Source organism: Trachurus japonicus, chromosome 18 (assembly GCF_045865225.1).
Source record: "Trachurus japonicus isolate A0001 chromosome 18, Traja_1.0".
Lineage (NCBI taxonomy): Eukaryota > Metazoa > Chordata > Actinopteri > Carangiformes > Carangidae > Trachurus > Trachurus japonicus.
Genome location: NC_140924.1, coordinates 5576305 through 5604281, shown reverse-complemented (window position 1 = coordinate 5604281; position 27977 = coordinate 5576305). Strand labels below are relative to the sequence as shown.

The 27977-nt window shown below is 44.3% G+C and overlaps 1 protein-coding gene across 1 annotated transcript; it reads left to right on the top strand.

Annotated features, from left to right (window-relative positions):
• The first annotated feature begins 517 nt into the window (after window positions 1–517).
• On the top strand, window positions 518–27977 carry rbm46 (RNA binding motif protein 46). The gene is made up of 11 exons (XM_085758880.1): window positions 518–646; window positions 2333–2521; window positions 3795–3975; window positions 5521–5677; window positions 7790–7919; window positions 10816–10910; window positions 13263–13770; window positions 16830–17029; window positions 18328–18430; window positions 26061–26319; window positions 27438–27977. The coding sequence occupies exons 1-10, from the start codon at window positions 628–630 to the stop codon at window positions 26315–26317; spliced, it is 1839 nt and encodes a 612-aa protein (XP_085615006.1). The 5' UTR covers window positions 518–627; the 3' UTR covers window positions 26318–26319; window positions 27438–27977.

The window sequence follows — 27977 nt, the reverse complement described above, 5'->3', positions numbered from 1 at the left end:
AATTTCATCGTATTGTGTCTTATTTTGACATTTATCCTACTTTATCTTAATTTATTTAACCTCTTTTAGGTGTGTGATTATATTTTATTTTTGTTACTTTTTTATAATTTAATTCATTCATGTATTATTATTTATGTATTTATTTATTCATTTAAGTAATATCATGTTTGGTTTTTTACATTTTTTTTTTACACTGCCCTTGTAAAAATGAAAGAAAGAAATAAAACAATAAATAAATAAATTTTATTTTATTACATTTTGGTGAAAACTTTTGATTTATTATCTCACTCAAATTAATTCGTTTTTATTCCACATAATGTATTCATTTTATCTATCAATTTCATTTTTGTATCTATTAATTTCATTTTTCATTTTTCAATCATTTTTCACCCATTAAATTTCGGTTAATTTAATGTTCTAGTGTATTAAATTAAATTAAAAAAAAGACCCAGTCCTACGTCACGTCACGCCAAGTCATCACGTCAGGGCACGTCACGTCACGTCAATCAAACTGTCAGACGTCGGAACTTTCTTCATCTTCTCGCAGATTCCGTCTAAACTGGATTTTAACTCGGCAACAACTTTGTTTTTATCGGTGGCGGCGCAGCGGAGCCAGTCTGCCGGCTGATGGCTGAAGACCGAGGCGGTGAGAGTTTCACTTCACACCGAAACACATTAACTGGTCATTTAAACCGTTAGAAACCGTTAGAGGAGGTTTTTACCGTTGATGCGCCGCTAGCTTAAAGTTTAGCTGTTAGCCTGTTAGCCGTTAGCATGTTAGCATGGGGGGTTTATTTACATGTTTACTGGTAAATACTGTCTGAGTTGGAGGCTGCTCAGTGGTTTTAATTAACTTTTACATTATCTAGAAAATAAATTAACTTTATTTTATGTTTTTATTTACTTTAAATAACGTTAAATGCACTTTAGCCTCAACTAACAACAACAGTAAAGTTAGCAGCTAAACTTGAAGTCTGAAGTCTGGTAGTTTAAATGGACCAGGAGGGTCTCTATCATGGATGTCATTTATCTGGGCCCAAACTCATATTAATAATAATAAAAATCAACTTGTTAACACACAGACTAGATTATGTGGTCTAATCTGTCCTAACACAAAAGGTAAAACATGATATCACAGTTAAAGTTGGTTTATTTTCCTACAATAATGTCTTTTGTTTGGGATAAAATGAGTCTTAAGTAGGATTTTAATTTGTAAAATGAATAAACTTAAGTCAATTGATCAAATATCAGGAATAGAAGTCAAAATTAAACTAAAGAGTCTTTTTTTTCCTCCCCGTGCAGTAAGTAAATTAGCCTGGTGTGTTATATTTACATATTTACTGGCAAATTAATGTTTTATACATTAATAAAAACATTAATCTGAAAGCTAACATTAGTTTAGTGTCTCTGCTGTTGTTGATTGGTTATTGGAGTTGGAGGCTGCTCAGTGTTTAATTAATTTAATCAAAATGTCTAGAAAACGTTTATTTATTTATTTATTTATTCATCATGTCATTTATCTAGAGGTTGAAAATCATCTAGTGTATAAATATAGGCCTAACACAGTTCAGACCTGATCATGTGGTAAAATCTGTCCTGACATGAAGGTAAAACATAATATTAGAGTTAAAGCTGGTTTATTCTCCTGCTATAATGTCATTTGCGTGGAATAAAATGACTTTTAAATAGGATTTTAATCTGGAAAATGAATCAACTGAAGTAGCTACTGTATATATCTAAAAAAAATCAATTTAAAATCCAGTTGTATCAAGTTTAGTTTACTTGTCACATATGATTATGAGTAATTACAATGAAATACCTAGGCACTGCATAAGAAAATATAGAAATGAAATGTTTAAAAGCAATAGAATAGAGTAGGAAATGTAAATACAATACAATAAACTAAGTGTAAATGACTAAAGGAATAAAACAGAGAATCAATATCAATGGCAGCCGGTGTAATAACTACATTAATATTATTGATAGTCCAATAACAACCATCATTTATAAAATATCTACATAGGAAGTCTAGTAACACAGACTCTCAACAGTTAATTGACTTTTAATGAGTTACTCAGGTCGTTTGCATGTTAATCAGCTCGTTACCGCAGCAACAGAGGAAACAATTCACATTTGACAGGGAAAGGAGATGTTTTAAAAGCTTTCTTTTTGTGTAGTTTGGGAATTTGGGAACTTTTTTTCTTGGTCAAAATCAGTTTAACACTTAATTTCCCATCAGTGGAAGGCAGGTTGTTTGGTTTATTGTGTCTCTATGTGGATGTACAGTGAATGTTGTGTTGTGTGTTGTGTGTGTGTGTGTGTGTGTCCCCAGATGTGGACAGAGGTTCAGATCCAGATGTGGAGGTGGAGGTGGAGTCGGGGCGGCTCAGCCCCCTGACGGGGGAGGAGGAGTTCAAGGCGTCGTGTGCCAAACACCTGGCTCTGGTGGCGCTGATGGACCGCACCGGCTACGACATGGTGCAGGAGAACGGCCAGAGGAAGTACGGGGGCCCGCCGCCAGGTACGTGTGTGTGTCTGTCTGGGTGTGTGTGTGTTACACTCTGGTTCATCAGTTCATAAGTCACCCCCAAACATTTAATTACTGTTTCCACTCCTGGTTTTGTTTATGTTACAGTTTGTTTGTTTTGTTTCCAGTCGCTTTGACCTGTTTTTCACTTAGTTAAAGCTATTCTTACCTTTCTGGAACTTTTGCACATTTCTTTGTCTAAGTTAAAATGCTATTAATAATCTGATGATACATTAAAATGTAAGAGAAACCCAACAGGGTTAAAAACTCTAATTTTTCCATTCTCATATAATTCTGAGAAAAGTCTGACCAATAATATTATTCGGTCCGATTAATAACATTTGACGAGCGACCGAACCTACTTGATATGTAATCACTTTGTGCACCCCTCTCCTCCTCTCCACCCTGACCAGGAAGAACGCTTAAAAAAACTAACTTTATTGACACTAGAGCAGGACACAGAAGTGTCCTGGGAAGTGAGGGTATTTAGGAACCTTTATGATTAGATAATTACAGCGTTTAATACCGTGATTAATTGTGTGTCAGAACAGAGCCGATCCTAGAGGCTGAACAACAGCAGCTCAAGTTGGAGACTGAAACTAATTTGTGTCCTTTATTGAGTTTCATTGCTTTGTTGATTGAGTTCATCTATATGTACAGTAACATGTATGAAACACACTCTGGTGTTGGGGCTGTTTCAGTCACATGACCTGTAGAAAGACCAGGGAGCTGATCAGCTGTGACTCTGGACGTTTCAGTTGCTTCACTGTAGAAAGCTGTTTCTAAAGTCTTGATCCTGTGAAGCTCTGAGCTGCTCTGGTTCTGAGTGTTTGATAAGATAAAGAAACAAAACACCTGCGTTTACAACTGTAAATCCAGTAAAAGTCAAATTGTAGAGGATCAAAGGAAACTGCAGCACAGAGATCCATTAATGATCAATACAGTTATCTATTGATTGTAAACCAGCAGATCTGACTCTGTACAGTGATTCAGTTCATCTCTATAGTGTTTTATAACTAAATGTGTCAGTGTTGAGGTGGATTTAGTCAATTGTGTTTGTATTTTATTGTATTTTTTGTAAGTATGTGTCTGTCAGTGTTTAGTTGAGACTGTGAGATGTTGAGCAGAGTGAAGTGTGTGTTTTAGGTCTGATGTTAACAGCTGTGAAAAGTCTTAAAAGTGGTAAAACAACGACGATGGTAAAGAACTGTAATGTGTGTTACCGTGTGTTACCGTGTGTTACCGTGTGTCACTGTGTGTGTTTCAGAGTGGGAGGGGCCGCCCCCCCCGCGCGGCTGCGAGGTCTTCGTGGGTAAAATCCCCAGAGACATGTACGAGGACAAACTGGTTCCTCTGTTTGAGAGAGCTGGACACATCTACGAGTTCAGACTGATGCTGGAGTTCAGCGGAGAGAACCGAGGCTACGCCTTCGTCATGTACACCAACAGGTACACACACACACACACACACACACACACACACACACACAGACATGCTGAACAGTGACTGAAGCCTGACAGAAAAGTCAGTCCTGTAGCTGAACTTCCAGTAAAAACAAAACCCCCTGACTGTGATTGATGAGGTATTGATTGTAGCGCTGCACGATTTGATAAAAATGTGCGATTGCGATTATGGTGGAAAATATTGCGATTTGCGATTGCTATTACGATATTGTAAATCAGTGCTGTAATGAGTCTATTTGTTTGATTATCAAGCACAACACAGGAAATAACCATATTTTAGGAGTTTATTTCTCAGCTCAAACATAGCATTTTACTTTTTGTGCAGTTTCATAGTCTACTGCTTTCCGATCATTTATTACAATGTATTTCTCCCCCTCCCTCCTGTCACGGCACACGGGTGCCTCTCACACTGGTAACACAGACAGACACACATACAGTACAACAGAGGAGAAAAGAGGAGAGATTTAAAAATGTAAAAAAGGGAGCCGAAGGAGGAGCTCTCTATTCTGACAGTCATAGCTAATTACCCTAAAGTTAACCATGGCCAGTGTTTCCTCCAGGATTTTTTTAAAGAGCGGCGGCAAGGGTGGTCTGATCATTTCTGCGTTTGGTCTTTTTTATTCACGAGCCGCGAGCCATCGTGTCAATCTTGGCAGGAAGTCACACAAAGAAACACGAGAGAATCCGGTCAATTTTCAAAATAAAACACCGCGAATGACAAACACGTGAGGCCAATGTGTGTACGTTTGTAGCCTATTTAATAATCGAAACAGAGCGCGACAGATGAACACACACAGAGCTGAGATGCGAAGCGCTTGTCCCCTGGCCGCCACAGAGTCGTTAATTAATGGTATAACACTGGATGGCTGGTTGATACGTTTCGTTTTTAATGAGGAGGAAATAAAGAACTCAGCTGTGATTGAAAAGCATGAGTCGAAAGTTGTAACTGTGTAGTGGAAAGGGCTGCAAAGTAGCTACCTAATGGTAACTGGTTGTGGAAACCCTGCTTAACATTGTTTTAACATTAAAAAATGTAAATAAATAAAAAATCATCATTCTGAAGGTGTGGCGGCTTTTATTTTGCCGTGGCGGTGCGCCACGATCAATTACATGTAGCAGAAACCCTGCATGGCTCAACTTCTCGTCTGGTGACGCTTTGGACGCTCAGTGTCGCCAGGCTCTCATTGAAAATGAATAGACTTGCGGCGTTTTGCCGCTTTGGAAGCTTTTGGTGTGAACGCACAGTTACTCTACAAAGTTCCAAAGGTGTAATCACGTAACGTGGTGAGAGGGTCCAGCAGCATACGGACCGCTGTCTGCTGGCTGGGTGGTCATGTGACCAGCCGGCGGAGTCTGCTAAAAGCTGCCCACGTTAGCGGCTCCACTCCACACTACCACTTTCTTGCGATTGCGTAATCGCACAGCGTGACATCACGATTACGATTGCGATTCGATTAATCGTGCAGCACTAATTGATTGATTGATTGATTGACTGGTGATGTATTATGGGATGTGTGTGTGTGTTTCCAGGGAGGCGGCCCAGAGAGCGATCCAGATGTTGGACAACTACGAGATCCGTCCGGGGAAGTTCATCGGCGTGTGTGTGAGCGTGGACAACTGCCGCCTCTTCATCGGCTCCATCCCCACGGACAAGAGGAAGGAGGACATCATGGACGAGATGAAGACGGTACACACACACACACACACACACACACACACACACACACACACTAGGGGTGGGAGAAAAAATCGATATCCTTTTTGACGATTTTTAAATCGATTTTTTATTTTATTTTTTTATTTTTTTGAAATATTGTCCAACACTGCAAAAACTCAACATCTTACCAAGAATATTTGTCTTATTTCTATTCAAAACAATCTCATTATCAGGGTTCCTACGCAAGTATGGAAAGTATGGAAAAGTATGGAATTTGATTTTATACATTTCCAGGTCTGGAAAAGAATGGAAAATGGAAATATATATTTATTTTATCTTGGTTTGGTCTTATCTGAGGTTATTTGGGTTAACTATTTTGTATGTGCTATCGTACTTAGCTACAATCTTCTGGAAATTATTTGGTTGCATAATGGCATACACATTCTGAATAATTAAAACAAGATAAATTGCATGCTTTTTTTTTTTTTTTTTAATATTATGCACATCTATTTACTTAAATATCACAAATTATTTGAATTTTTTTTTACAGAGAAGTCTGGAAATTAGGGTCTGGAAAAAGTATGGAATTTGGACATTTCAAATGTGTAGGAACCCTGTATTCTACTTAAAATAAGACTCATCACATTAAAAAGTAGCTTGTTTTTAGACACTTTTTACTTCTTTTCAAGCAGATTTTCACTTGAAATAAGTAGAAAAATCTGATAGTGGAGCAAGTTTTTCTTTCTTATTACAAGCACAAAAAACTTCCTTTCACTGGCAGATTTTTCTACTTATTTCAAGTGAAGATTAGTTTGAAACAAGTGAAAATGATCTAAAAACAAGTTAATTTTTAGGCGATGAGTCTTAGTTCAAGTGGAAAGAGATTAGTTTTGACTAGAAATGAGACATTTTGACAAGAAATAAGACAAATATTCTTGGACAGATGTAGAGTTTTTGCAGTGAATGTGCATTTATTTTTAGCCTTTTTTACATCCAGAGAGTCCAGGTTTTGAAAAGGGTTTAAGTTCACTTTATAATGGAGTATGTTCATTTCTAGGCTCCTACAGTATTTGTGTGCAGATAAATGTTAAAAATGCTAAAGACTAAAAATCATAGAGAGAATCTGCAATATTATATATTCGATTTAAATTGCGATTCTACGCAATTTAAATCGAATCGCCATCCAAAAAATCATCGTAGAAGAATCAAATCGGGAGAAAAGCATATTATCGTCCCAGCCCTAACACACACACACACACACACACACACACACACACACACACAGGTCAGTTGATCAGAAGCTGGAGGCCGATCCAGTCATTGATCTGCTTCACCTCCGCTCCCTGTCATCAACGGGGTTTCCCCACAGGGGCCACAACCGACCCCCCACACTCTGCTCCTCCTCCTCCTCCTCTTCTTCATTCTCCTCTTCTTCCTCCTCCTCTTCTTCCTCTTCTTCATTCTCCTCCTCCTCTTCCTCTCCATCCTCCTCATCTTCCTCTTTCTCTTCATCCTTCTTCGTTCTCTTCCTCTTCTTCCTCTTCCTCCTCCTTTTTCTTCCTCCTCCTCTCCTTCCTTCTCCTCCCTCCTCCTCTTCCTCCTCTCTTCTTCTCCTCCTTTTTCTCCTTCTCCTCCTCTTCTTTTCCTCCCTCCTCCTTCTCCTCCTCCTCTTCCTCCTCCTCCTCTTCCTCCCTCCTCCTCTTCCTCCCTCCTCCTTCTCCTCCTCCTCTTCCTCCCTCCTCCTTCTCCTCCTCCTCTTCCTCCCTCCTCCTTCTCCCCCTCCTCTTCCTCCTCCTCCTCTTCCTCCCTCCTCCTTCTCCTCCTCCTCTTCCTCCCTCCTCCTTCTCCTCCTCCTCTTCCTCCCTCCTCCTTCTCCTCCTCCTCTTCCTCCCTCCTCCTTCTCCCCCTCCTCTTCCTCCTCCTCCTCTTCCTCCCTCCTCCTTCTCCTCCTCCTCTTCCTCCCTCCTCCTTCTCCTCCTCCTCTTCCTCCCTCCTCCTTCTCCCCCTCCTCTTCCTCCTCCTCCTCCTCTTCCTCCCTCCTCCTTCTCCTCCTCCTCTTCCTCCTCCTCCTCTTCCTCCCTCCTCCTTCTCGAGGAGGCTGTTGAACCTGTGTGTGTGTGTGTGTGTGTGTCTGTCTCCTAGGTGACGGACGGCGTGGTGGACGTCATCGTGTGTCCCAGCTCGTCGGAGAAAGGGAAGAACCGCGGCTTTGCCTTCGTGGAGTACGAGTCCCACAAGGCTGCAGCCATGGCCCGCAGGAAGCTGATCGCTGGTAGCCATGACGACCACCATGACCATGATGACATCACACACACACTGTGACGTCTTCATTCACATTCAGTCCAAACACTGAGGACAGAGGTCACGATGACATCATACAACACTTTAAGGGCACACTCACACTAGTGGTGTGTCCCAAATCGCGCACTTCTGCACTTACACTTAATATTTTGAGTACAGAAGTGCGTTCACACTGAGCAGTGTGCACACTCAAACGGCCAGAAAATTGAGTGTGGATCGATGCATACTATTATGCCATCTTGGTGACGTAGCGGAAGCACGTCACTACTTTTCAAACGGCGGCGGTTGCTTTGAGCAGCGATGGAGCTGACACCGGTGTAAACGTCTTTAAAAACACTCATAACAGCACAACAACAACACTAACACAATAAAACACAACTTAATAGCTCGTTTTGATCGGCAAAAAGCGCTGTCAAGTGTCCGCGATAGAGCTCTAACGGCCGGTTGCTATGGTTGCGATCAGAATTTAAAAAAATAGAAGAAGCAGCTGTCGAGTCATTTCCGGTCAGTGCGCCGCAGCAGTGTTTGATTTGAGACGGTACTAACCTGTCCAAATTAGTGTAGAGAAGTGTGCGATTTGAGACACACCACAGGGCCAGTTGTTCTGTACCGTGCTGAAGCCCTAATGCCCCCCCCCCTCCCCTGCCCCCCACTGGCCTGCACTCACACTACCTCCAACCCAAGCTGCTGAAGCACGGTTGCCTCCGACACATACGTCATCACGTTGCTATACCAACACGGCGAATGCGCTCTGACTGCAGAAAGAACAGCGCTTTTTAATTGTTTGACCGGTTGTCATGGTAACATCTTGAAGTTTAATCAAAGCGACGTTAACTAGCGATGTTTACGGCGCGGCCTAATCGTTAAGTGACTGTTGTTTACACGCGGGTGCAGACACGTGGTGGAGAACGAGTCTGCAGCGCATTACGTGTGCGCGTTCCTGGCCAAGCGTATCGAGCCCAAGCTCCACCTCCAACCGAGCCGGGCCAGGGAAGTGGACCGTGCTCAGGCCCGGAACGCTTGCACTCACACTGGCAATAGAGAATGTGAAGTTACGTCACGCCGTGGGACGTTGGGCGCCATCTTTGGAGGATCGCGGATGTAAACACTTGCTCGTTCCCCTAAAAAAAGTTCCCCAAAGTCGCTTTGAAGTAATCATGGTGGGACAGTACTGCTGCCACAGTAGTATATGCACTAATACCAAAAACGAGATAGTTCACGATGGATCAGTCAGTGGAGGGAGGAAATCTGGGTCTTGAATCCAGTCCCTTAACGGCAAAACGTAGGGATCAACGCCGTTAATAAATTGTAGTTTTTCTGTGTACCTTTGTTTCTCGGTAAATTTGAGTTTATCACGATACGTTCCTCCTTCGTTTCCCTCCCCCTTCTCCATTTCTTTTTTTCTTTTTGTCCGTCTTCCTCATCTCTTTTTCTTTCTCTTTTTCTTCTTGCTCGTTTTCCTCCGTTTTCCCCACTCTCTGTTTACGTTTGCGTTCCTCCAAAGATGGCGCCGACGTCCCACAACGCCAAAGCGACACGACGTCAGCTTCACATTCTCTATAGAATCTGGACTTTAGGGGGCAACGTGCTTGGACTCGGTACGATTCCCTAGTGTGAGTTCAACCTAACAGCCGTTAATCCAAGAGGGACAGACGGGTCATTCCTCCTCTTCATCCTCATCCTCCTCTTTCTCATCATCTTCCTCCTCCTCCTCTTTCTCCTCTTCATTCTTCTTTGTTCTCTTCCTCTTCATCCTCCTCCTCTTCTTCCTCCTCTTTCTTCACAGCTACAATGTTTCATTGATTTTACATTAATATATAATATTATGTAAATTAAAGACATAAATAATCAGGTTTAATGAATGAGGAGCTGGTTCCTCTGTTACTACACACTGAGTCACTTCCTGTGTGTGTCCAGCAGAGGGAGCTGCAGCTACACACACACACACACACACACACACACACACAGGTCAGTGATGAAGCTGGAGGTCGATCCAGTTATTGATCGGCCAGAGGGGGCGGAGCCTGAGCAGCTCATTGATCTGCTTCACCTCCTCTCCCTGTCATCAACGGGGTTTCCCCACAGGGGCCAGGGCCGACCCCCCACACACCACACACCCTCCTCCTCCTCCTCCTCCTCCTCTTTTTCATTCTCCTCCCCCTCCTCTTCTTCCTTCTCCCTCTTCCTCCTCCTTTTTCTCCTCCTCTTCCTCTTCCTCCTCCTCCTTCTACTCTTCCTCTTTTTCCTCTTCCTCCTCCCCCTTCTTCTACTTTTTCTCATCCTCTTCCTCATTCCTCCTCCTCTTCTTCCTCCTCCCTCCTCCTCCTCTTCTTCCTCCTCTTCCTCCTCCTCCTCCTCTTCTTCCTCCTCCCTCCTCCCCCTCCTCTTCCTCGTCTCTCCTCCCCCTCCTCTTCCTCCTCCTCTTCTCCCCCCCCCCCCAATCTTTCTCCTCCCTCTCCTCCTCCTTTTTCTTCCTCCTCCTCTTCCTCTTCCTCCTCTCTCCTCCTCCTCCTCTTCCTCCTCCTTTTTCTTCCTCCTTTTCCTCCTCCCCCTCTTCCTCCCTCCTCTTCCTCCTCCTCTTCCTCTTCCTCCTCCCTCTTCTTCTTCCTCCTCCTCTTCCTCTTTCTCCTTCCTCCTCCCCCTCCTCCTCCTCCTCCTCCTCTCTAAACCAGTCTTCATTATAAACCACACAGAGACTCGTGTTGCCTTCACTGCTCCTCCGGCGTCGTAGTTTTCAGTTTCAGTTCCTCAGAGTGAATCTACTTCCTGTGTGTAGTTGTACAGTATGTGTGTATCTGTGTGTGTAGTGACAGTGTGTATCTGTGTGTATCTGTGTGTTGTGTGTGTGTGTGTGTGTGTGTGTGTAGGCACCAAGCTGTGGGGTCATCCCATCCAGGCCAACTGGGCCAAGAGGGAGAAGGACGTGGACGACGAGGTCATGCAGCGCGTCAGAGTGCTCTACGTACGTACACCGAGTGTGTGTGTGTGTGTGTGTGTTTATGTGTGTGTGTCTTTATGTGTGTGTGTGTGTGTGTGTGCTAGTGTGTGTGTGTGTCAGTAACTGTGTGTGTAGATTTGCTTCTCTAACTCCAGATTCATTCAGAAGCTCAGAGCGGATCGTCGACACGTGGCTACGACGGTCATGACCGGCTGTCAGCAGAGATCCATGAACGACCATATAAGGAGGTCGGAGCTTCCTGTTCACCTGCTGCCATGACGCAGACACGGAAGGAGAGGGAGAGAGAGAAAAGAGAGAGAGAGAAAAGAGAGAGAGAGATCGGGGATTGAAGTAATTCTGGGAGAAGTGGAGTCCAAAAAAAGAAAGAACTTCTCTTAGTGGTGACTTCTCTCTCTCTCTTTCTGTGTTTGCGTCATGGCAGCAGGTGAACAGGAAGCTCCGACCTCCTTATATGGTGGTCAGGACCTCCTTATATGGTGGTCAGGGTCTCCTTATATGGTGGTCAGGACCTCCTTATATGGTGGTCAGGACCTCCTTATATGGGTGTTAATGGTCAGAGGTCCATGGTGACAGCTGGTCACCGATCAGCTCTGAGCTTCCTGCTCCGTCATCAATCTGAGGTTAAGAAGCAAAACTACACACAGAGTTACTGACGTTTTATGAATGAGACTCAGTGTGTCACAGTGGAGCTCAGTGAGGAAACACTCCTCCTCTTTCTCTTCCTCTTCCTCTTTCCTCCTCCTTCATCCTCCTCTTCCTTCTCTCCTTCCTCTTCTCTCCTCCTCTTTCTCATCTTCATCTTCCTCCTCCTTCTTTTTCTCTTCCTCTTTCCTCCTCATCTTTCTCTTCCTCTTTCTCTTCTTTCCTCCTCCTCTTTCTCTTCATCTTCCTCTTTCCTCCTCCTCTTTCTCTTCATCTTCCTCTTCTTCCTCCTCCTCCTCCTCCTCCATCCTTCTCTTCCTTCTTCCACCTCTTCCTCCTTCATCCTCCTCTTTCCTCTCCCCTCCTTCCTTCTCTTTCTCCTTCATCCTCCTCTTCTTCCTCCCCTTTTTCCTTCTTCTCCTCCTTCCACCTCCTCTTCCTCCTCTTCTTCCTCTTCTTCCTCTTCCTCCTTCATCCTCTCTCCTCCTTCTTCCTCCTCCTCTTCCACCTCCTCTTCCTCCTTCATCCTCTCTCCTCCTTCTCTTCCTCCTTTTTCTCCTCTTCCTCCTCCTCCTCTTTTTCCTTCTTCCACCTCTTTCTCTTCTTCTTTCTCCTCCTCTTCCTCCTATTTTCTTCTTCTCCTTCTCCTCCTCCTCCTCCTCTTCCTCCTTCATCCTCTCTCTCCTTTATCCTTCTTTTCTTCCTCCTCATTTTCCTCCTCCTCTTCCTCCTCCTCTTTCTCTTCCTCTTCCACCTCTTCCTCTCTCCTCCTCCTCCTCTTCATCCTTCATCCTCCTCTTCCCTCTCCCCTCCCTCCTTCTACTTCCTCTTCCTCCTTCATCCTCCTCCTCTTCTTCCTCCTCTTTCCTCCTCTTTTTCCTTCTTCTCCTCCTTCATCCTCCTCCTCTTTCTCTCCCTTCTTCCACCTCCTCTTCCTCCTCCATTCTCCTCCTTCATCCTCCTCCTCTTCCTCCTTCATCCTCCTCCTCTTACTCCATCTTCATCCTCCTCCTCTTCCTCCTCCTCCTCCTTCATCCTCCTCTTCTCCTTTCCTCCTCCTTCATCCTCCTCCTCTTCTTCCTTCATCCTCCTCTTCCTCCTTCCACCTCTTCTTCCTTCATCCTCCTCCTTCCTCCTTCATCCTCCTCCTCCTCTTCCTCCTTCATCTTCCTCCTTCATCCTCCTCTTCCTCCTTCATCTTCCTTCATCCTCCTCCTCTTCCTCCTTCATCCTCCTCTTCCCTCTCCCCTCCCTCCTTCTCTTTCTCCTTCTACTTCCTCTTCCTCCTTCATCCTCTCTCCTCCTTCTCTTCCTCTTCCTCCTCCTCTTCTTTCTCTCCCTTCTTCCACCTCTTCCTCTCTCCTCCTCCTCCTCTTCCTCCTTCATCCTCCTCTTTCCTCTCCCCTCCTTCCTTCTCCTCCTCCTCTTCTTTCTCTCCCTTCTTCCACCTCCTCCTCTTCTACCTCCTTCCTCCTCTTCTTCCTCTTCCTCTCTCCTCTTCCTCCTTCATCCTCTCTCCTCCTCCTCTTCCTCCTCTTCCTCCCTCAGCTTTACTCAGAGACTCTGGTTTTATCCAGGTGAACTCAGTGTGTGTCCCTGTCTCTCTGTGTGTGTGTGTGTTTCTGACCCTGTGTGTGTCTCTGTGTGTGTTTCTGTGTGTGTGTATCTTTGTGTGACCCTGTGTGTCTCCCCCTCTCTCCCTCCCTCCTCCAGGTGCGTAACCTGCTCCTCTCCACCAGCGAGGAGACGCTGCGTCGTGAGTTCTCCAGCTTCCGTCCCGGCTGCGTCGAGCGCGTCAAGAAGCTCACCGACTACGCCTTCGTGCACTACCGTTGCCGCGACGACGCCCTCACCGCGCTCACCCTCATGAACGGCGCCCACGTGGACGGGGCGGCCGTGGAGGTGATGCTCGCCAAGCCGGCCAGCATGAAGGAGGGAGCAGGAGGAGGAGGAGGAGGAGGAGGAGGAGCAGGCAGCGTGTTCGGGAGGAGGCTCAACGGCAACGGGCAGCGGGCGTATCCTAGCAACCAGGGAGGAGCAGGAGGAGCAGGAGGAGGAGAGGGAGGGGGCAACAGGAGCTACCTCCTCCACAGGAACGATGGAGGGATGATGGGAGGAGGAGGAGGAGGAGGAGGAGGAGGAGGGGACGGCTGCTCTCCTCTCAGGCCCATGCCCCTGCTGCCGCGCCTGGGAAACCCCTTCTACTCAGCAGCAGGCGAAGGTGTGTGTGTGTGTGAAGTTTAAATCTTTATTAGTTTGTTGAACAGGAAACTTGAGTCAGTAAACATGAGTCGTCAGTTTCCAGCTGTGACATTAACGATGAGTCATGATACAGTGACTCAGCTGTTTTCACTGACCTGTGTGTGTGTGTCGCCTCTTACTCTTCCTCATTCCTCCTCCTCTTCCTCCCTCTCCTCCTCTTCCTCATTTCTCCCCTTCTCCCTCTTTCCTCCTCTTTCTCATTCTTCCTTCTCCTCCTTTTCCTCCTTCTCCTCTTCCTCCTCCTTCTACTTCTACTCCTCTTCCTCATTTCTCATATTCTTCCTCCTCTTCCTCATACCTCCTCCTCCTTCTACTCTTCCTCCTTCTTCTCTTCCTCATTCCTCCTCCTTCTACTCTTCCTCTTCCTCCTCCTCTTCCTTATACTCTTCCTCCTTCTCTTCTTCTTCCTCCTCCTCCTCCTCTTCCTCATTCCTCCTCCTCTTCTTCCTCATTCCTCCTCCTCTTCCTCATTCCTCTTTCTCCTCCTTCTACTCTTCCTCTTCCTCATTTCTCCTCTTCTCCCTCTTTCCTCCTCTTCCTCTTTCTCATTCTTCCTTCTCCTCTTCCCTCTGCTTCTGCTCTTCCTCATTCCTCCTTCTTCTCATCTTCCTCATTCCTCCTCCTTCTGTTCTTCGTCCTCCTTCTCTTCCTTCTCCTCTTCCTCATTCTTCTACTCTACCTCTCCCTCTTCCTCATTCCTCCTCCTTCTACTCTTCCTCCTCTTCCCCCTCTTCCTCTTTCTCATTCTTCCTCCTCTCCTCCTCTTCCTCATTCTCTTCCTCTTCCTCTTCCTCCTCCTACTCTTCCTCCTCCTCTTCCTCTTTCCTCATTCCTCCTCTTCCTCATTCCTCTTCCTCCTTCTTCTCTTCCTCTTCCTTCTCCTCTTCCTCATTTCTCATATTTTTCCTCTTTCCTCCTCCTCCTCCTCTTCCTCCTCCTTCTCCTCCTCCTCCTCCTGTGTACCAGCTCTCTAATGAACTCCTCCTTCGTGCTGTTTTTATTCAATGATGATGTTTTTTTTTTTTTTTTCATCTCATCACTTCTCCACACACACACACACACACACACACACAGACACACACACACACACACACAGACACACACACACACACACACACACAGTGATCAGGTCTCACTCGTCCATTGACACGGACGACAATGATGATGATGAGGAAGAGTAAGATATTAATCTGGTGATGAAGCAGCAACTTCCCGACGCCTCCGGTCGTCGATATGAAAATGAGAAAAGTTTTAAAGTTGAACTCTCGTACAAATGGACTGAAGATATTTATGAGACAGAGAGAAGAGGAGAGAGAGAAAGAGGAGGAGAGAAGAGGAGGGAAAGACATAGGGAGACAGAGAGAGGAGAGGAGGAATTAAAGATGAACTTTCAGACTCGGATGGAGGAGATGATGGAGGGATCTGGACGAGTGTTGGACACGTTACTTTAAAAAAAAAAACAATTAATCTTAATTACTAGTTACTTTCCCCTCCAAAGTAACCAAGTTGTAATCATAAAAGTAACTAATTACCGGGAAAAGTAAGTATTGCTGTGGTTTTTCAAAATAAAATGCTCTAATATGTCAAATTACTTGGACTCGCCCTTTAAACCTCCGACTTTGTTCTGACTAGTTGTGTATAACGTACGACTCTTTAACGGGTATTGTTACTTTGTGACGGGACTTCGGTGCATTTTTTGTTCTTTTACGTCTCATTGTGACTATGTGTGTGTGTGTGCTTATATATATTATACATTATGAGAAGTTATACATATTGTATGTATTGCTATTTTATAACTTATTATAGTATACCGTATATTAAATTAACATAGAGAGAAGGGGTTGGATTTAGTAAGCTCTGGCTTCTTCCCACTCCTTTTGAACATAAATAAGTGTTAGAGTTTTTCTCGATTGCTAAGACACATTTCTCTAAAGCTGCTCTCTCTCCTTTTCTCTAAACTGTGAACACAAACCCTCAATTTTCAAGCTACATTCACAAAACCTCAGACTCTTCTTGCAAAACCAAACTTTCACCTCAGAACAGTTCAATCTGGTGCCCAAAACTGAACTCTGTTGTCAAATCAACATTAAAACCACTACTGAGCAGTCACTAAACACTATAGACAAATAGAAAACACAACGCTCAGCACATGAAGCTGTAGAAATAAATGTTTATTGTTGTCTGTAGCTAAATGCTGTTGCAAAACAAAAAACCTGTGCATTCACACATCATTAGCCACAAGTGTGATCCATTTTGAGTTGTTGTGTTCAACCGGTGACACTTGTGCTTTAGAGTAATTGTGTGTGACTTTTGCCACCTGTGCTCAGCATTATGCAACACAGGTGCATCACAATGAAAATGTGTTGGTAAGTTGTGTCTAATGGTTTTGACAAAAGAGCGACTGGTTCAGTCAGTGGCTTCAGGCAACAGGGTTTAGTGTTTTAGCAATTAACCTTTATTTTAAAGGGACAACGAGGAGTTTTGTTAAAGCGAAGTGTTTTCACACTACATTTATGAGCCTCCGCACCGTGAAATTCTTGGACCGGTGCAAGACAGACTCATGTTTTCATTCATCAAGAATTAAAGTCAGAGGTTGGAAGACGATCACATACCGTCGTAGTTCCCACCATAAACGGAGATTCGGCGGCGTTATTCTCATGACTCGCCACGAAACCGAAAGTAAAGAAACGCTGTATCGGCTCGCCCAGCATTTCCACCACCACTAATAATAACAAAATAACCATAGAGACAAAACCATATATTTATCTAAAATGGACCATTAACAAGTGGTAACGTAGATTCATCCACATTAATATGAGACTTTTTTAAAAACCAAATAGAAACTCCTTGTTGTCCCTTTAAGTCTTGTTGTTATTCCATTTTGTGTTGTTGTATTTATTGTCATTAAAAAAAAAAATGTAATCTGTTCTTTTATTCTATGTTCAAATAAACGTTCATTCATTCATGTTCTTGCCCAGTGAGGTTCATGTCTCTCTCTGTGTGTGTGTGTGTGTGTAGAGGAGCTGGAGGGCCTGGTGTTCCCCCTGTTCCCCGGGACCCCCCTGGCCCCCACCAGCCTGCTGTCCCTGAAGCAGAGTCAGATCGGCTCGGCCGTGGGGCTGCTGGAGCTCTACTGCACCAAGAACTACTGGTTCCAGCCAGAGTACCAGCTCTACTCCACACCGGGCCGGGACGGCAAGCAGCTGCTGCTCTACAAGGTCACATCTCAACTCAACTTTATTTATAAAGCACTCTAAAACAACCGTAGTTGAAAACAAAGCGCTGTACATAGAGACATAAAACTATTAATAGGCAATAAAATAAATAAAACAGACAGTAGAATAGTTTTCATTGTTTTTAAAAGAAATTAGAAACAATAAAACATTAATTTTAATATTATGTTAATTTTGTCAGAAGGTCCAATAAAGACTCCATTTGCAAAGTATTAGACATTTTTTTGTCAATTATTTGATGTTCAGGCTTTAAGGGGTTAAAACAAACATATAAAGACTAAACAAAACACAGCAAAACAAACAGAAACAACAGTAGAGAATTAAGGCTGGACGATTAATCACATTTTTGATCACGATTTTCAACTTTGGATCCAAATGATCTCAAAAATCATTTTACCGAAGAAGGAAAACAGTTATTTTGTCATTTTCCTGTTATTCCTATCGATGTTTTATTTAGAAAGACACAGAGAGAGTGGCGGCGTTTGGTCGACCAGAAAGGCAGAACCAAGTTCTCTAGTGTGGGAACATGAGGAAGGGGACCTGCTGGGCTTCTCCAGCTTTTTTCAGACCTACAATTATGTTTAAAAGTTTTGATACTTGTTCTGTGTCCTGAGGGGTTTAAAGTCTGACTTTGACACGTCACAGGTCGAGGGGAAGTTCCTTATATGGCAACTGGCCCAGTGGGCTTGTCATACAAGACCATACCAGAATTTCACTAGTTGATACCAATACTAGTAAATTTCCACAGGTCTCGATACTTATTCAACACCACGATTAAAAAAACTAAACAAAACAAAAACAGAATCAACCAGCCCGGCCCCATACACATACATAATTGTGTGCATAATAGTGATTTCAATATTAATCAAAGCAATTGTTGTTATGATTTTATCGTCCAATAATGGTCCGGCCCTACAGAGTATTTATACAAACAAATATTTTGCCTCCTCCTTTTTCAATAATACGTTGTTTTCATCTACCTGAGGAAAGTTTTCTTGTTATTCGACTGCATCAATATTCAGATTATTGATCGACTCCACAGAAATGAAAATGTATTGATCATCACACAACTTCACTTCCTGATGCTTCAGCTTCTTTCACCTGTTTTACTTCAGTTGATTCACTGAACCTTCACTAACTTTCAGACACTTTCACTTCATTTGTTTCACTTTGTTTTTCTTCCGTTTACGTCAGTTCACTTCACTTAACTCCAGAAAGGACGACGAGGAGTTTAAAGTTGTTTTTTTGTGTGTGTGTGTGTGTGTGTGTGTGTGTGTGTGCAGGTTGTCATCCCGTCCACACAGAGCACCTACATCCCAGACAGGCTGTGTACACTGCTGGAAGACGCCAAGGAGCTGGCGGCTCAGACCGCGCTCTGGAACCTGGGTACACACACACACACACACACACACACACACACACACACACACACACACACACACACACACACACACACACACACACACACGTACACACACAGACTTGGCTGTGGTTGTTGACAGACTCCATGTGAACAAACAGTCTGTTGTCTGAGCTGCTCAACAAACTCTTGTTTCCTGCTTCAAAAACAAACAAACAAACAAAACAAAACAAACCTCGCGTTGATGCGTTGATGATGTCACGCCGTCCAAACCCTGACGTCTGCAGGTTCGTCTCAATCCATTAGAAGATCACTAGTTCAACTCACCAGGTATTTAGTACATATAGATAGACAAACTTTTCAGAAGGACATTTTCATAGAAAAAATGGTTTAAAAAAAAAAGGTCTTTTGTGATATTCAAATAGTTTAAGGGTGTATTCACACCTGCAGTGTTAGATCGCACTAAATTTGGTCCAGTTTGGGTCAGTGTGAAAGCACATCGCACTCTAATGCACCAAAACTAGTGTGGCCTGAGGAGGTGGTCTGGTCTGGTCTCGGTTCGGCTCCAGTTGAACTCTGGTGCACTAGTTTAGGTGTGAAAGCAACCGCACTCTGGTGCGACCCAACTGCCAGGCCAACTCAACACGTTTGAGCTAAAAGGGCTCCCGTAGTCGTTGACAACGGGTTAACGCGGCGGGGAGACCGCCCGGTGCTCCGGTGCTGCGGAGCTCTGTCCCCACAAACGAAGCAGCAGCAGCAGCGGGGCAGCAGCGTGTCCGCTGAGTCGCTCAGACACCGGACAGGTCGGCGGCTCCGTCCCTCGGGTCCGCGGAGCAGCTGGTTACCGTGGTTACCGAGCAGCAGAGGTCCGCCGTGTTTAACGTTTAACCGGGAACTAACGGGACCGAGCTGGGTGAACGCAACCGGAAACCAGCCAGAAGTACCAAACAGAGTTACACATGCAAACAATATAGAAATAAATGACCAGAGCTACTAACAACCGGCCCTACTGGAGTCTCCATCATGAAAGTTTTATCAATCAGCGCTTCCAGATTCCAACCGGTTGTCATGGAGACATGACACTCTCCAAGTTTGGTCCCGAGTGACAAAAAGCAGGTGTGAACGCAACCGCACTAATGAAACAATGTATCATTTTAACATTTAGTGCGAGATAGCGAATTTTAGGTCGTCATTAAATGTGACCCGCTCCAGTGAAATGAGTCGGAAGTTGCAATGTTCTTTTATTAAAAATATATAATTAAATATAAATTTAATAATCAGCTGATAACGTGGAAAAACCAATAAAAAAATTTTTTTTTTAGCTAATTTCAAAGAAATTACATCAAAAACAATCTCCCCAAGTTTCATAGTTTAGATAACTGATAAAAGCAGGTAAATGACGATTAAAGTTGACTTGTAACTTTTAACCCTCTAGATGAGCACAACATGAAATAACTTCTGAAACGTTTATGACGGAGACGAGATGTGAACTGCATCTGAATCGTGAGATTCTCTGCTTTCCGAGGGTCATTGAATGACATAACCCTAGCCCCCTACGACAACAAGGGACCATATAGCGTGAAGTGAGCTATTCCTCCGCTGCCTTTAAACACAATTTTCTCAGGTTTTCACACTTTGCAAGAATATTTGTCTTATTTCTTGTCAAAATGTCTCATTTCTAGTCAAAACTAATCTCTTTCCACTTAAAATAAGTCTCATCACCTAAAAATTAACTTGTTTTTAGATCATTTTCACTTGTTTCAAACTCATTTTCAATTGAAATAAGTAGAAAAATCTGCCAGTGAAAGTTTTTTGTGCTCGTAATAAGGAAGAAAAACTTGCTCCACTGTCAGATTTTTCTACTTATTTCAAGTGAAAATCAGCTTGAAAGAAGTAAAAAGTGTCTAAAAACAAGCTACTTTTATATGTGATGAGTCTTATTTTAAGTAGAATGAGATTTGTTTTGACTAGAAATAAGACAAATATTCTTGGTAAGATGTTGAGTTTTTGCAGTGTAATCAGAAAAAGGGAGTGGAAGACCATAATTCAATTGGCCACATCTTGAAAACCATCCCATGTATGACTTTGACTAAGGTATCATTGTAAAGCTTAGTTTCTCCTCTTTCCTCTATTTTGAAATGTGGGTCACTGTGACTTATTCTGCTGGATCAGGTCCCAAAACGTGAAGCTCTAATCATCTCAATTAAAAGAAATGAGATAAATAAAGACATGAAATGACTCATTCTGTGTGTAAAGGATCTATATCATGTGTTAGTTTCACTTTTTGAACTGAATTACTGACATAAATCAACCTTTCTATGATATTCTAATGTATTGAGATGCACCTGTGTGTGTATATGTGTGTGTGTGTGTGTGTCGGCCATGTTTGGCGTCTTTTTAAAGTCGCAGCACATGAAAGTGAGGACGATCAGGAGCCGAGTGTTGGACCGGTGTTGCAGCGCGTTGGCAGCCAATCACAGAGTGCTGCTGCTGCTGTGTGTGTGTGTGTGTGTGTGTGCTGCAGAGTTTGTATAGTTTCTGTTGCTGCTGCAGAGCCGTTATGAAGTGTGTTGTTGTTGTTGTTGTTGTTGTTGTTGGTGCAGGATGATGAAGTCAGACCTTCTGCTCACCAACAGGAAGCAGCAGATTTGTTCTCATAAAGCGTCTTCATGCACCGTCGACTCTCTAATAACAGCAGAGTCTCAGACAGACGCCGGTTTCCTACTGGACCCAGTTTCAGCCAATAAAAGTCTCAAGGTCTCAACAGGAAGCTGCGTTTCCACTGCGGTAGTTCCTCCAGCCTCTTGAATTCACGTTTTTCTGGAAGTAAAGACGCTTTTATAACAATAGAGGGTTTTAAAAAATGTCGTTTTTATCGTCACATCATCGCGTGATGGTGTAGTTGTCTGTCCACTCATCAGACGCCTTTTACTGACTCGTTCTCTCTTTTTTTTCCAGTCGTGAAGATGCTTTATTACTTTAGTTTAGTTTAGTTTATTGGTTTAAATATACAGAGACAGTGCACATTAATAAACATTTCTGTAAACATGCTGGTTTAGCACTACAATAATTAAAATGCATTAAAAAAGAAACAAAAACAAAACAGTACTATGCCTGCTTGTAAAATAAATAGTACATCACAATACAATATATTACAGTGCATACAACAAAATACATACATTACAGTTCCAGAGCAGATGGTCACATACTTGACCGTCTCTCAACCATAGTTTTAGTAACGCTGGGTTTTAAAGATGCTGCTTATTTCAGGGTTTTCTCTTGCTGTCACTTCCTGCTTTGACTACACACAATCAGCACCGAGTAAACCTCAAGCCCCACCCGGGAGTTTTCAGGGCCGGTCTGGGATAACAGAAAACAGAAAACGATTTCTACAAGTTCTTGTGAATGAACAAAAACGCTGCTTCATTCACTGCTGAAGATGAAAACCCGACCTCATCCGAATCGCCGATGTTGAAGCTCAGACCTGATGCTGATTAAAGTCCCCCTCCTTTTTGGGTATTTTAAAACATTCTCTGTGGTCTTTAAATTGGGATTATGAAGTTTTTAGCCAAAATCACAAAACCTGTGCCATTTCCCAGGGCTCTCCTTCTGCACAGCACCAGCAGCTCATTAGCAATGCACCTCTGGAGGGTGGGCGGAGACTGCGCTGCTCCGTACAATTACCGATTCAGTGCGTTTAGCGTAAAACTGCACACTGGGACTGGAATATAGTCCTTGCTCACGGTGCAAGCTGCTCTACCAGGTGAGCTACACCTGTTCTACCTTGACAGCTACACCGAGCTGTCCAGCCTTTCACCTCTGAGCCAGATGCAGAGCGGGGCGGGAGCTTGTAGCACTAGTGCCCTCCCCTGGGGTTGTGACACGTCAGCTCCAGTCTCCCTGAAACTGCCAGTTTGCGTCTGCCATTGGTTCACAGCAATTTGAAGGCAGAAAAAATGTTGCACTTCCTTTTCTGCTGATATGTGCTCTAACACAAGAAAAATGCCACAGGAACATGTGAAAAGCACGAAAAACACACATTTTCATGGGAGGGGGTCTTTAAAGATGCTGCTTATTTCAGGGCTTTCTCTTGGCATCACATTAGCACCGAGTAAATCTCAAGTCCCACCCGGGAGTTTTCAGGGCCGGTCTGAGTTCCTATCTCTAGAAGCCGGGTCTATTTCTGTTTTCTACAAGTTCTTCTAGCCCGGGATCGCTCAACCGAGCAGTTTCTACGCTGCTTCATTCCTGCTGAAGATTAAAACCCAACCTCGTCCGATCCGATGCTGATTAAACCTGTAAATGAAACTGCTCAGGATTCGACTCGTTCCTTCTGTTCTGACTCTTTAAACAGGAACAACAGAACCAGTGGAGAGGATTTCCATCTTTGTTCTAAATCAAGTAAAGGCCCAGGCGTCTATTGGAGAATTTACAGTATTCTTCTTCCTCTTCTTCCTTTTCTTCTGCTGCTGTTTGTCATTTACATGCTGCAGATGAAGGAAGTTAAACGTCTCCAAACTCCCGCGGCGTCTTGAACTCCCTCCTGTGTGTGTGACAGGAGGTGCAGGCCGCCGTCGGGGCCCCGGGGCCTCTGACTCTGACTCTGACTCTGAGTCGCTGTGAGGAGAAGCTGGACGGTGACGGAGGCGTCTTGTCTGTGACTGAGCAGCAGCAGCAGCAGCAGCTGTCGCAGCCTGAACCGCTGCCACCTGGAGCTCCCTCTGAGCCAATCACGGCGCGGCTGCAGCCAAGCGCCGCCGCTCTGAGGAGCCCTGCTCTGTTCAAACGGAGATACAGAAAACAAATGTCACCTGCAGGACGGAGGAGAAGGAGGAGGGGGAGATAAAGAAGAAGAAAAAGAAGAAGATTAACAGCTTTGTTATTGTAGCTTTGGATCAATCCCATCATGCATCTTGTCACTGCTGTCAATCACTCGGATCACCCTGGAAACCTGCCCAGCCGTTTGTTTTCCCTCCTTCCTTCTTTCCTGCGTGGAAGTGGACAGGATCTCCCATCATGCCTTGCTGCTGTCTGAGCAGCGGAGAGAGGAAAGTGGGTCGCTCTAACAGCGCTGCGGTCCGAGGCGGCGACCACCGGCCGACCTCTAGCAATTAAAACTGTTTTTCTTTCTTGGGCGCGAAATGTTATTGTGAATCAGAGGAGGGAGCCGTCGGCGCCGCGGCAACGGCTTTGAAAAGACACCGACGGTAAAAACACTGAGTCGTTTAAAGGTCGGGTTGGAAATCTCTTTATGGAGACTCTTTTTTGTTTTTTTGAATTCCTCTTCACACCCTGATTGCAACCAATTAACTAACGGCTTTTTCACTGAAATTAAAAAGGTCAGACACGGACAATCCTGTAAAAACACCATCCAATCATGTTGAACGCCACGTCCAAGTCAATTGATAGCTTTCATGTGACGTCACGGCCCGTATGGAACGCCCCCCTGGCGGTCAAAACAATCCACTTCCCCGCTGTCTGCGGCTTAGGACAAGGCAGAAAAACACACACTGCTCCCTGCTGCTTCAAAAATACCGGTGTTATGGCCCAACTGGTGTCTGATTTAACTGGTTACCGTACCGAACAACAGCTGTGCTGCACTTCCGTCCGCAGATTTGTCACAAATTCACAAATCAAGCCGCAGTTCACATGTTACTGCAGCGTTGTTACTATGCTTCTGTGAGTGAGCCTGGCTTATTCCTCCAATCTACAGACATCAGCGCCACACTACTCTGACTCTGCACAATACTGCAGTGCACACTATGACAAAGCCTGTCATGTTCTGAAAATACGCTAAACAACATCATCCTCGCCGCGCCGCGGTCGGTCCCGACCCCCGTTACCGTGTCGCTGCCGCCGTGGGCGGTGCTGTTGCCGGTGTCCGGTGGCGGCGGTCCCGCCGGGTTACCATCGCCGCCGGTCCCGCTGCTATCGGACCGCCGTCATCGTTGCCGTCGGTAGCGGTGCGTAGCAAAGCTCCGGGGGGGGGGGGTGGGGGGGCAGCTGGTCACCGTGCAGCCCAGCTAAGGGCTCTGGTGTGTGGGTGAGAGGAGCAGGGAGCCTGGGCTCCCGCACAGGGAAGTTACAGGTACATTTCTACCACTTCAATGAGTTCAGAAACATTATTTTAAGATCGAAAAACTACAAAATGGGGCTTTTAATCACAAACCAGTTGAGCCATAACACCGGAGGTATTGGTTGCAAGCGGTGGAGGATGATGGATTCTCCACCAGGTAAATGTAAACATCGCCCAACTCGAGCTTCGGCAGGGAACTGGTCATTTTAAACAGCTCGTATACAGCAGCTGGTGTTGAATATGGGTCACAAGTGCCCAAAACCTCAAAGTTGTTTTTATATCTTTCTTTCTCGGCCACTGGCAGATGATTTAAGTCATTACTCGGTTGTTTGTCCATAGAAAGTCCTGCGGGGCCATTTTGGAATGTTGCTTTTGACCGCCAGGTCCCTGGGAAGTGACGTCACTGAAAGCTATCAATTGACCCTTTGTTGGCCTTCTGATTGGTCTGCCTATCCACCCATCAGCTTCTCCCCATGTCGCAAGTTGTGGAACGTTTTAAGGTTGGACAACCCTGGGATGAAGCCGTATGAAACAAGCTAGGTAGACAGCAATTTTTTCGGCAAAAACTAGGCCTACTTTTTAATTTTGCAATATGGTTAAAAGGTTTTGTCTGTGGTACCTGCAATAGCGACTCACGATATCCGGGACGTATTCCCATTTTTATCCCATTCCCCAAACCCAACCCAAAATTTTAAGAAATGTCTCATTTGGCTACGGCTCGGTGGGCGACCACATTGGTAGTTCAATGTGTCCTCCATCAACAAACATATCGTGACGTTACCGTTGCTAATGCCTTTTGAACTTTGTGAAGTTTTACAAGGAGAAACGGGAGATCGAGAAACGGGAGATCGGCGGAGAGTAAGCGTTAGCCTGGTAGCTAACGTTAGCTAGCATTGTTAGCTAGCTAGCTATTGTAAGTGACCAAAACAATGACTTTTCACCACTTTTCGGAAAAGTCATGTAGCTAATGCCCGTTCAGTCGCTCTTGAGCCACGTCTGTCTTCTATCACGGACACCATTTTTCTGATGGATAATTTAATTCAAATTTTCCTTACAAGCTATTTAAATCTGCCTAATTTTCAATGGTTTCCAATGGGAGTTAATATCCCTTATATCCCTTATATCGGCACAATGGGTGGCCCAGAGGCTTGACTACACCGGCTGCTATATAAAAACAATGTTTATCAATTAGAGTCAAGTATTTCATTATAAAACATCAAACATCATGTAAGGGAATATATCAAACAACTATCAGACAATATCAAAAAACACATTATTGAATATCAAAAGGAAAGGGGGCTTGCACTTTTGACTTTTGTCCAGGATCTCCAACCCTAACCTTTTAAAGGTCCAGTTTGTAATAATTGTCAAGGTTTATTGGCAAAATCTGAATATACTACCCCTGAATATAGTATTTGTATAAGTGTATAATCGCTATAAAATAAAATTTGTTTGGTTTTCGTAGCCTTATAATTATTCTTTTATATTAAAAGACAATGTGATCACTGCTGATAGGGTTTCATTTTTATAACCGCTGATGGATTCTGATCCTGTTTCCTGTTTCCTGTTTGTTGTGTCAGACTTGTCTCTTCTGGGCGGAGCTTCCTGTGACTCGTCCAGCAGCGACTCCCCGCCCCTCGCCGTCCCCTCCAGCAGCCCGGGGCTCCTCTCCTGTGGCAGCAGGGCCTTTCTGTCCCCGCCGCCGCCGCCGCCACCGCTCCCGCCTCCTCCCCCCGCCACGCCCTCCCCCTTCCCCCTCTCCCCCCTCTCCCCTCTCTCCCCCACCGCCTCACAGACACGACGGTTTTACTTCAGCTCCCAGACGCCTTTCTACTGACGGTGAGACACGCTACTGACAGTACTATACTGTACTGTATTCTATTATACTGTACTATACTATACTGTACTATAGATAGTATTCGATGACGTCATTCGAGGGGAGCGTCCGCCATGTTGTACGGATAAACCTGAACCAACATGAGGACAAAAAACAACATGAAATACATCGACACCTTAGACAAGTTAACATGGACTGGACTATAGAATGAATGGCCTTGTTGTTTACAACTACTTCCGGGTAGAAAACCAGCATGAGAACAATAGTGACGGACGAGAGTTTCGCTATATTTATCTAATTTTTCATGTCACTATATCACCGTTATATCACCGCTAATCTGATGTTTGTAAAGTCTATAAAACCAATGATTGGACAAACATTACTATTTATGTGTGCACATAATTGGTCATGGTTATCATAGATTAGCCGGGCTAACGGTTAGCTACCTGTTTAACTTTAATAACTGAGTGACTCAATAAACAGTCCATGAAAAAATATTTTCTCCAGCGGATATCTGAGTTACAACATGACTGAGCTAACTGGAGTAGTTTCATGTCGTGTCCCACAACGGGAGGGTTTTAACAGCTGACGTCCTGATGTTAGCTTAGCTACCACTGTTAGCTTCAGCTGCAGCCACTGATGCTTTCTAGACACCGTGTTTCCCCAAAACTGAATAAATACAACACATAGCAACACAAAACACACACACAGAAATAGTAATGTTTCTTCAATCATTTCAGATTTGTCTGAACGGTGATAGGGCGTGAAAAATATGATATATAGCTAAACTCTCGTTCATTACTACTGATCTCATTCAAATTATGTGCTGGTTTTCTACCAGGAAGTAGAATGTAAACAACAAGGAGATTCGTTCTATACTATACTGTGTTATACAGGACTGTATTATATTATACTATACTGTACTACACTGTACTGTATTATACTATACTATACTGGACTAATAATACTATACTGTACTTTATCATACTATATTACACTATACTGTATTATACTATACTGCACTGTAGTATACTGTATAACATATTATATGATGACATATAACATGTAATCCTTGTTGTCACGTTTCATCCAGTGATGTGAAGATATGTTGTTGTTGCAGGAGACTTGAGGACTGATCAGAGGAGGTGAATCTAGGAGCAGGAGGAGGAGGAGGAGGAGGAGCAGAGCCGAGCCGAGCCGAGCCGGCAGCTGACGGCAGGACTGTCTTTATTATGACTCCACCACCAAATATTTCCCGGCGCAGTGTTTTTGTAACGCGTCGCCTCTGGCTGACTCCAGATCAGACGTTCGGCGCAGACGGACGAGCAGAGAAGTGTTCACGTCTCCATCTGTTTGTTTCATCTCACTCTAGTTTACATCTTTATATCGGGCAGAGATGGAGGGAGGGAGGGAGGGAGGAGGAGGATGGAGGGATGGAGGGAAGAGGAAGAGGAGGAGGAGGATAATATTTAGTTAGTGATGAGCTGCTGGGCTTCTTCTCCCAGTCGCCTCCGATAAACTCAACAATGAAAGACTCTGTTTAGATTTCACGAAAACGCACAAATCCAACAGATAAACCGTCGTCTGTCCTCCTCTGTTAAATGTCAGCCTCCCTCTCTCCTCCTCCTCCTCCTCTTCCTCTCTTTTTCCCTGCAGCCAG

Bases quoted from the DNA above. Each gene is read 5' to 3' on its own strand.
- rbm46 (XM_085758880.1), top strand. The intron at 13,771-16,829 runs GTGTGTGTGTGT...GTGTGTGTGTAG, and splicing joins CTACTCAGCAGCAGGCGAAG to AGGAGCTGGAGGGCCTGGTG. The intron at 18,431-26,060 runs GTACACACACAC...TTGTTGTGTCAG, and splicing joins GACCGCGCTCTGGAACCTGG to ACTTGTCTCTTCTGGGCGGA.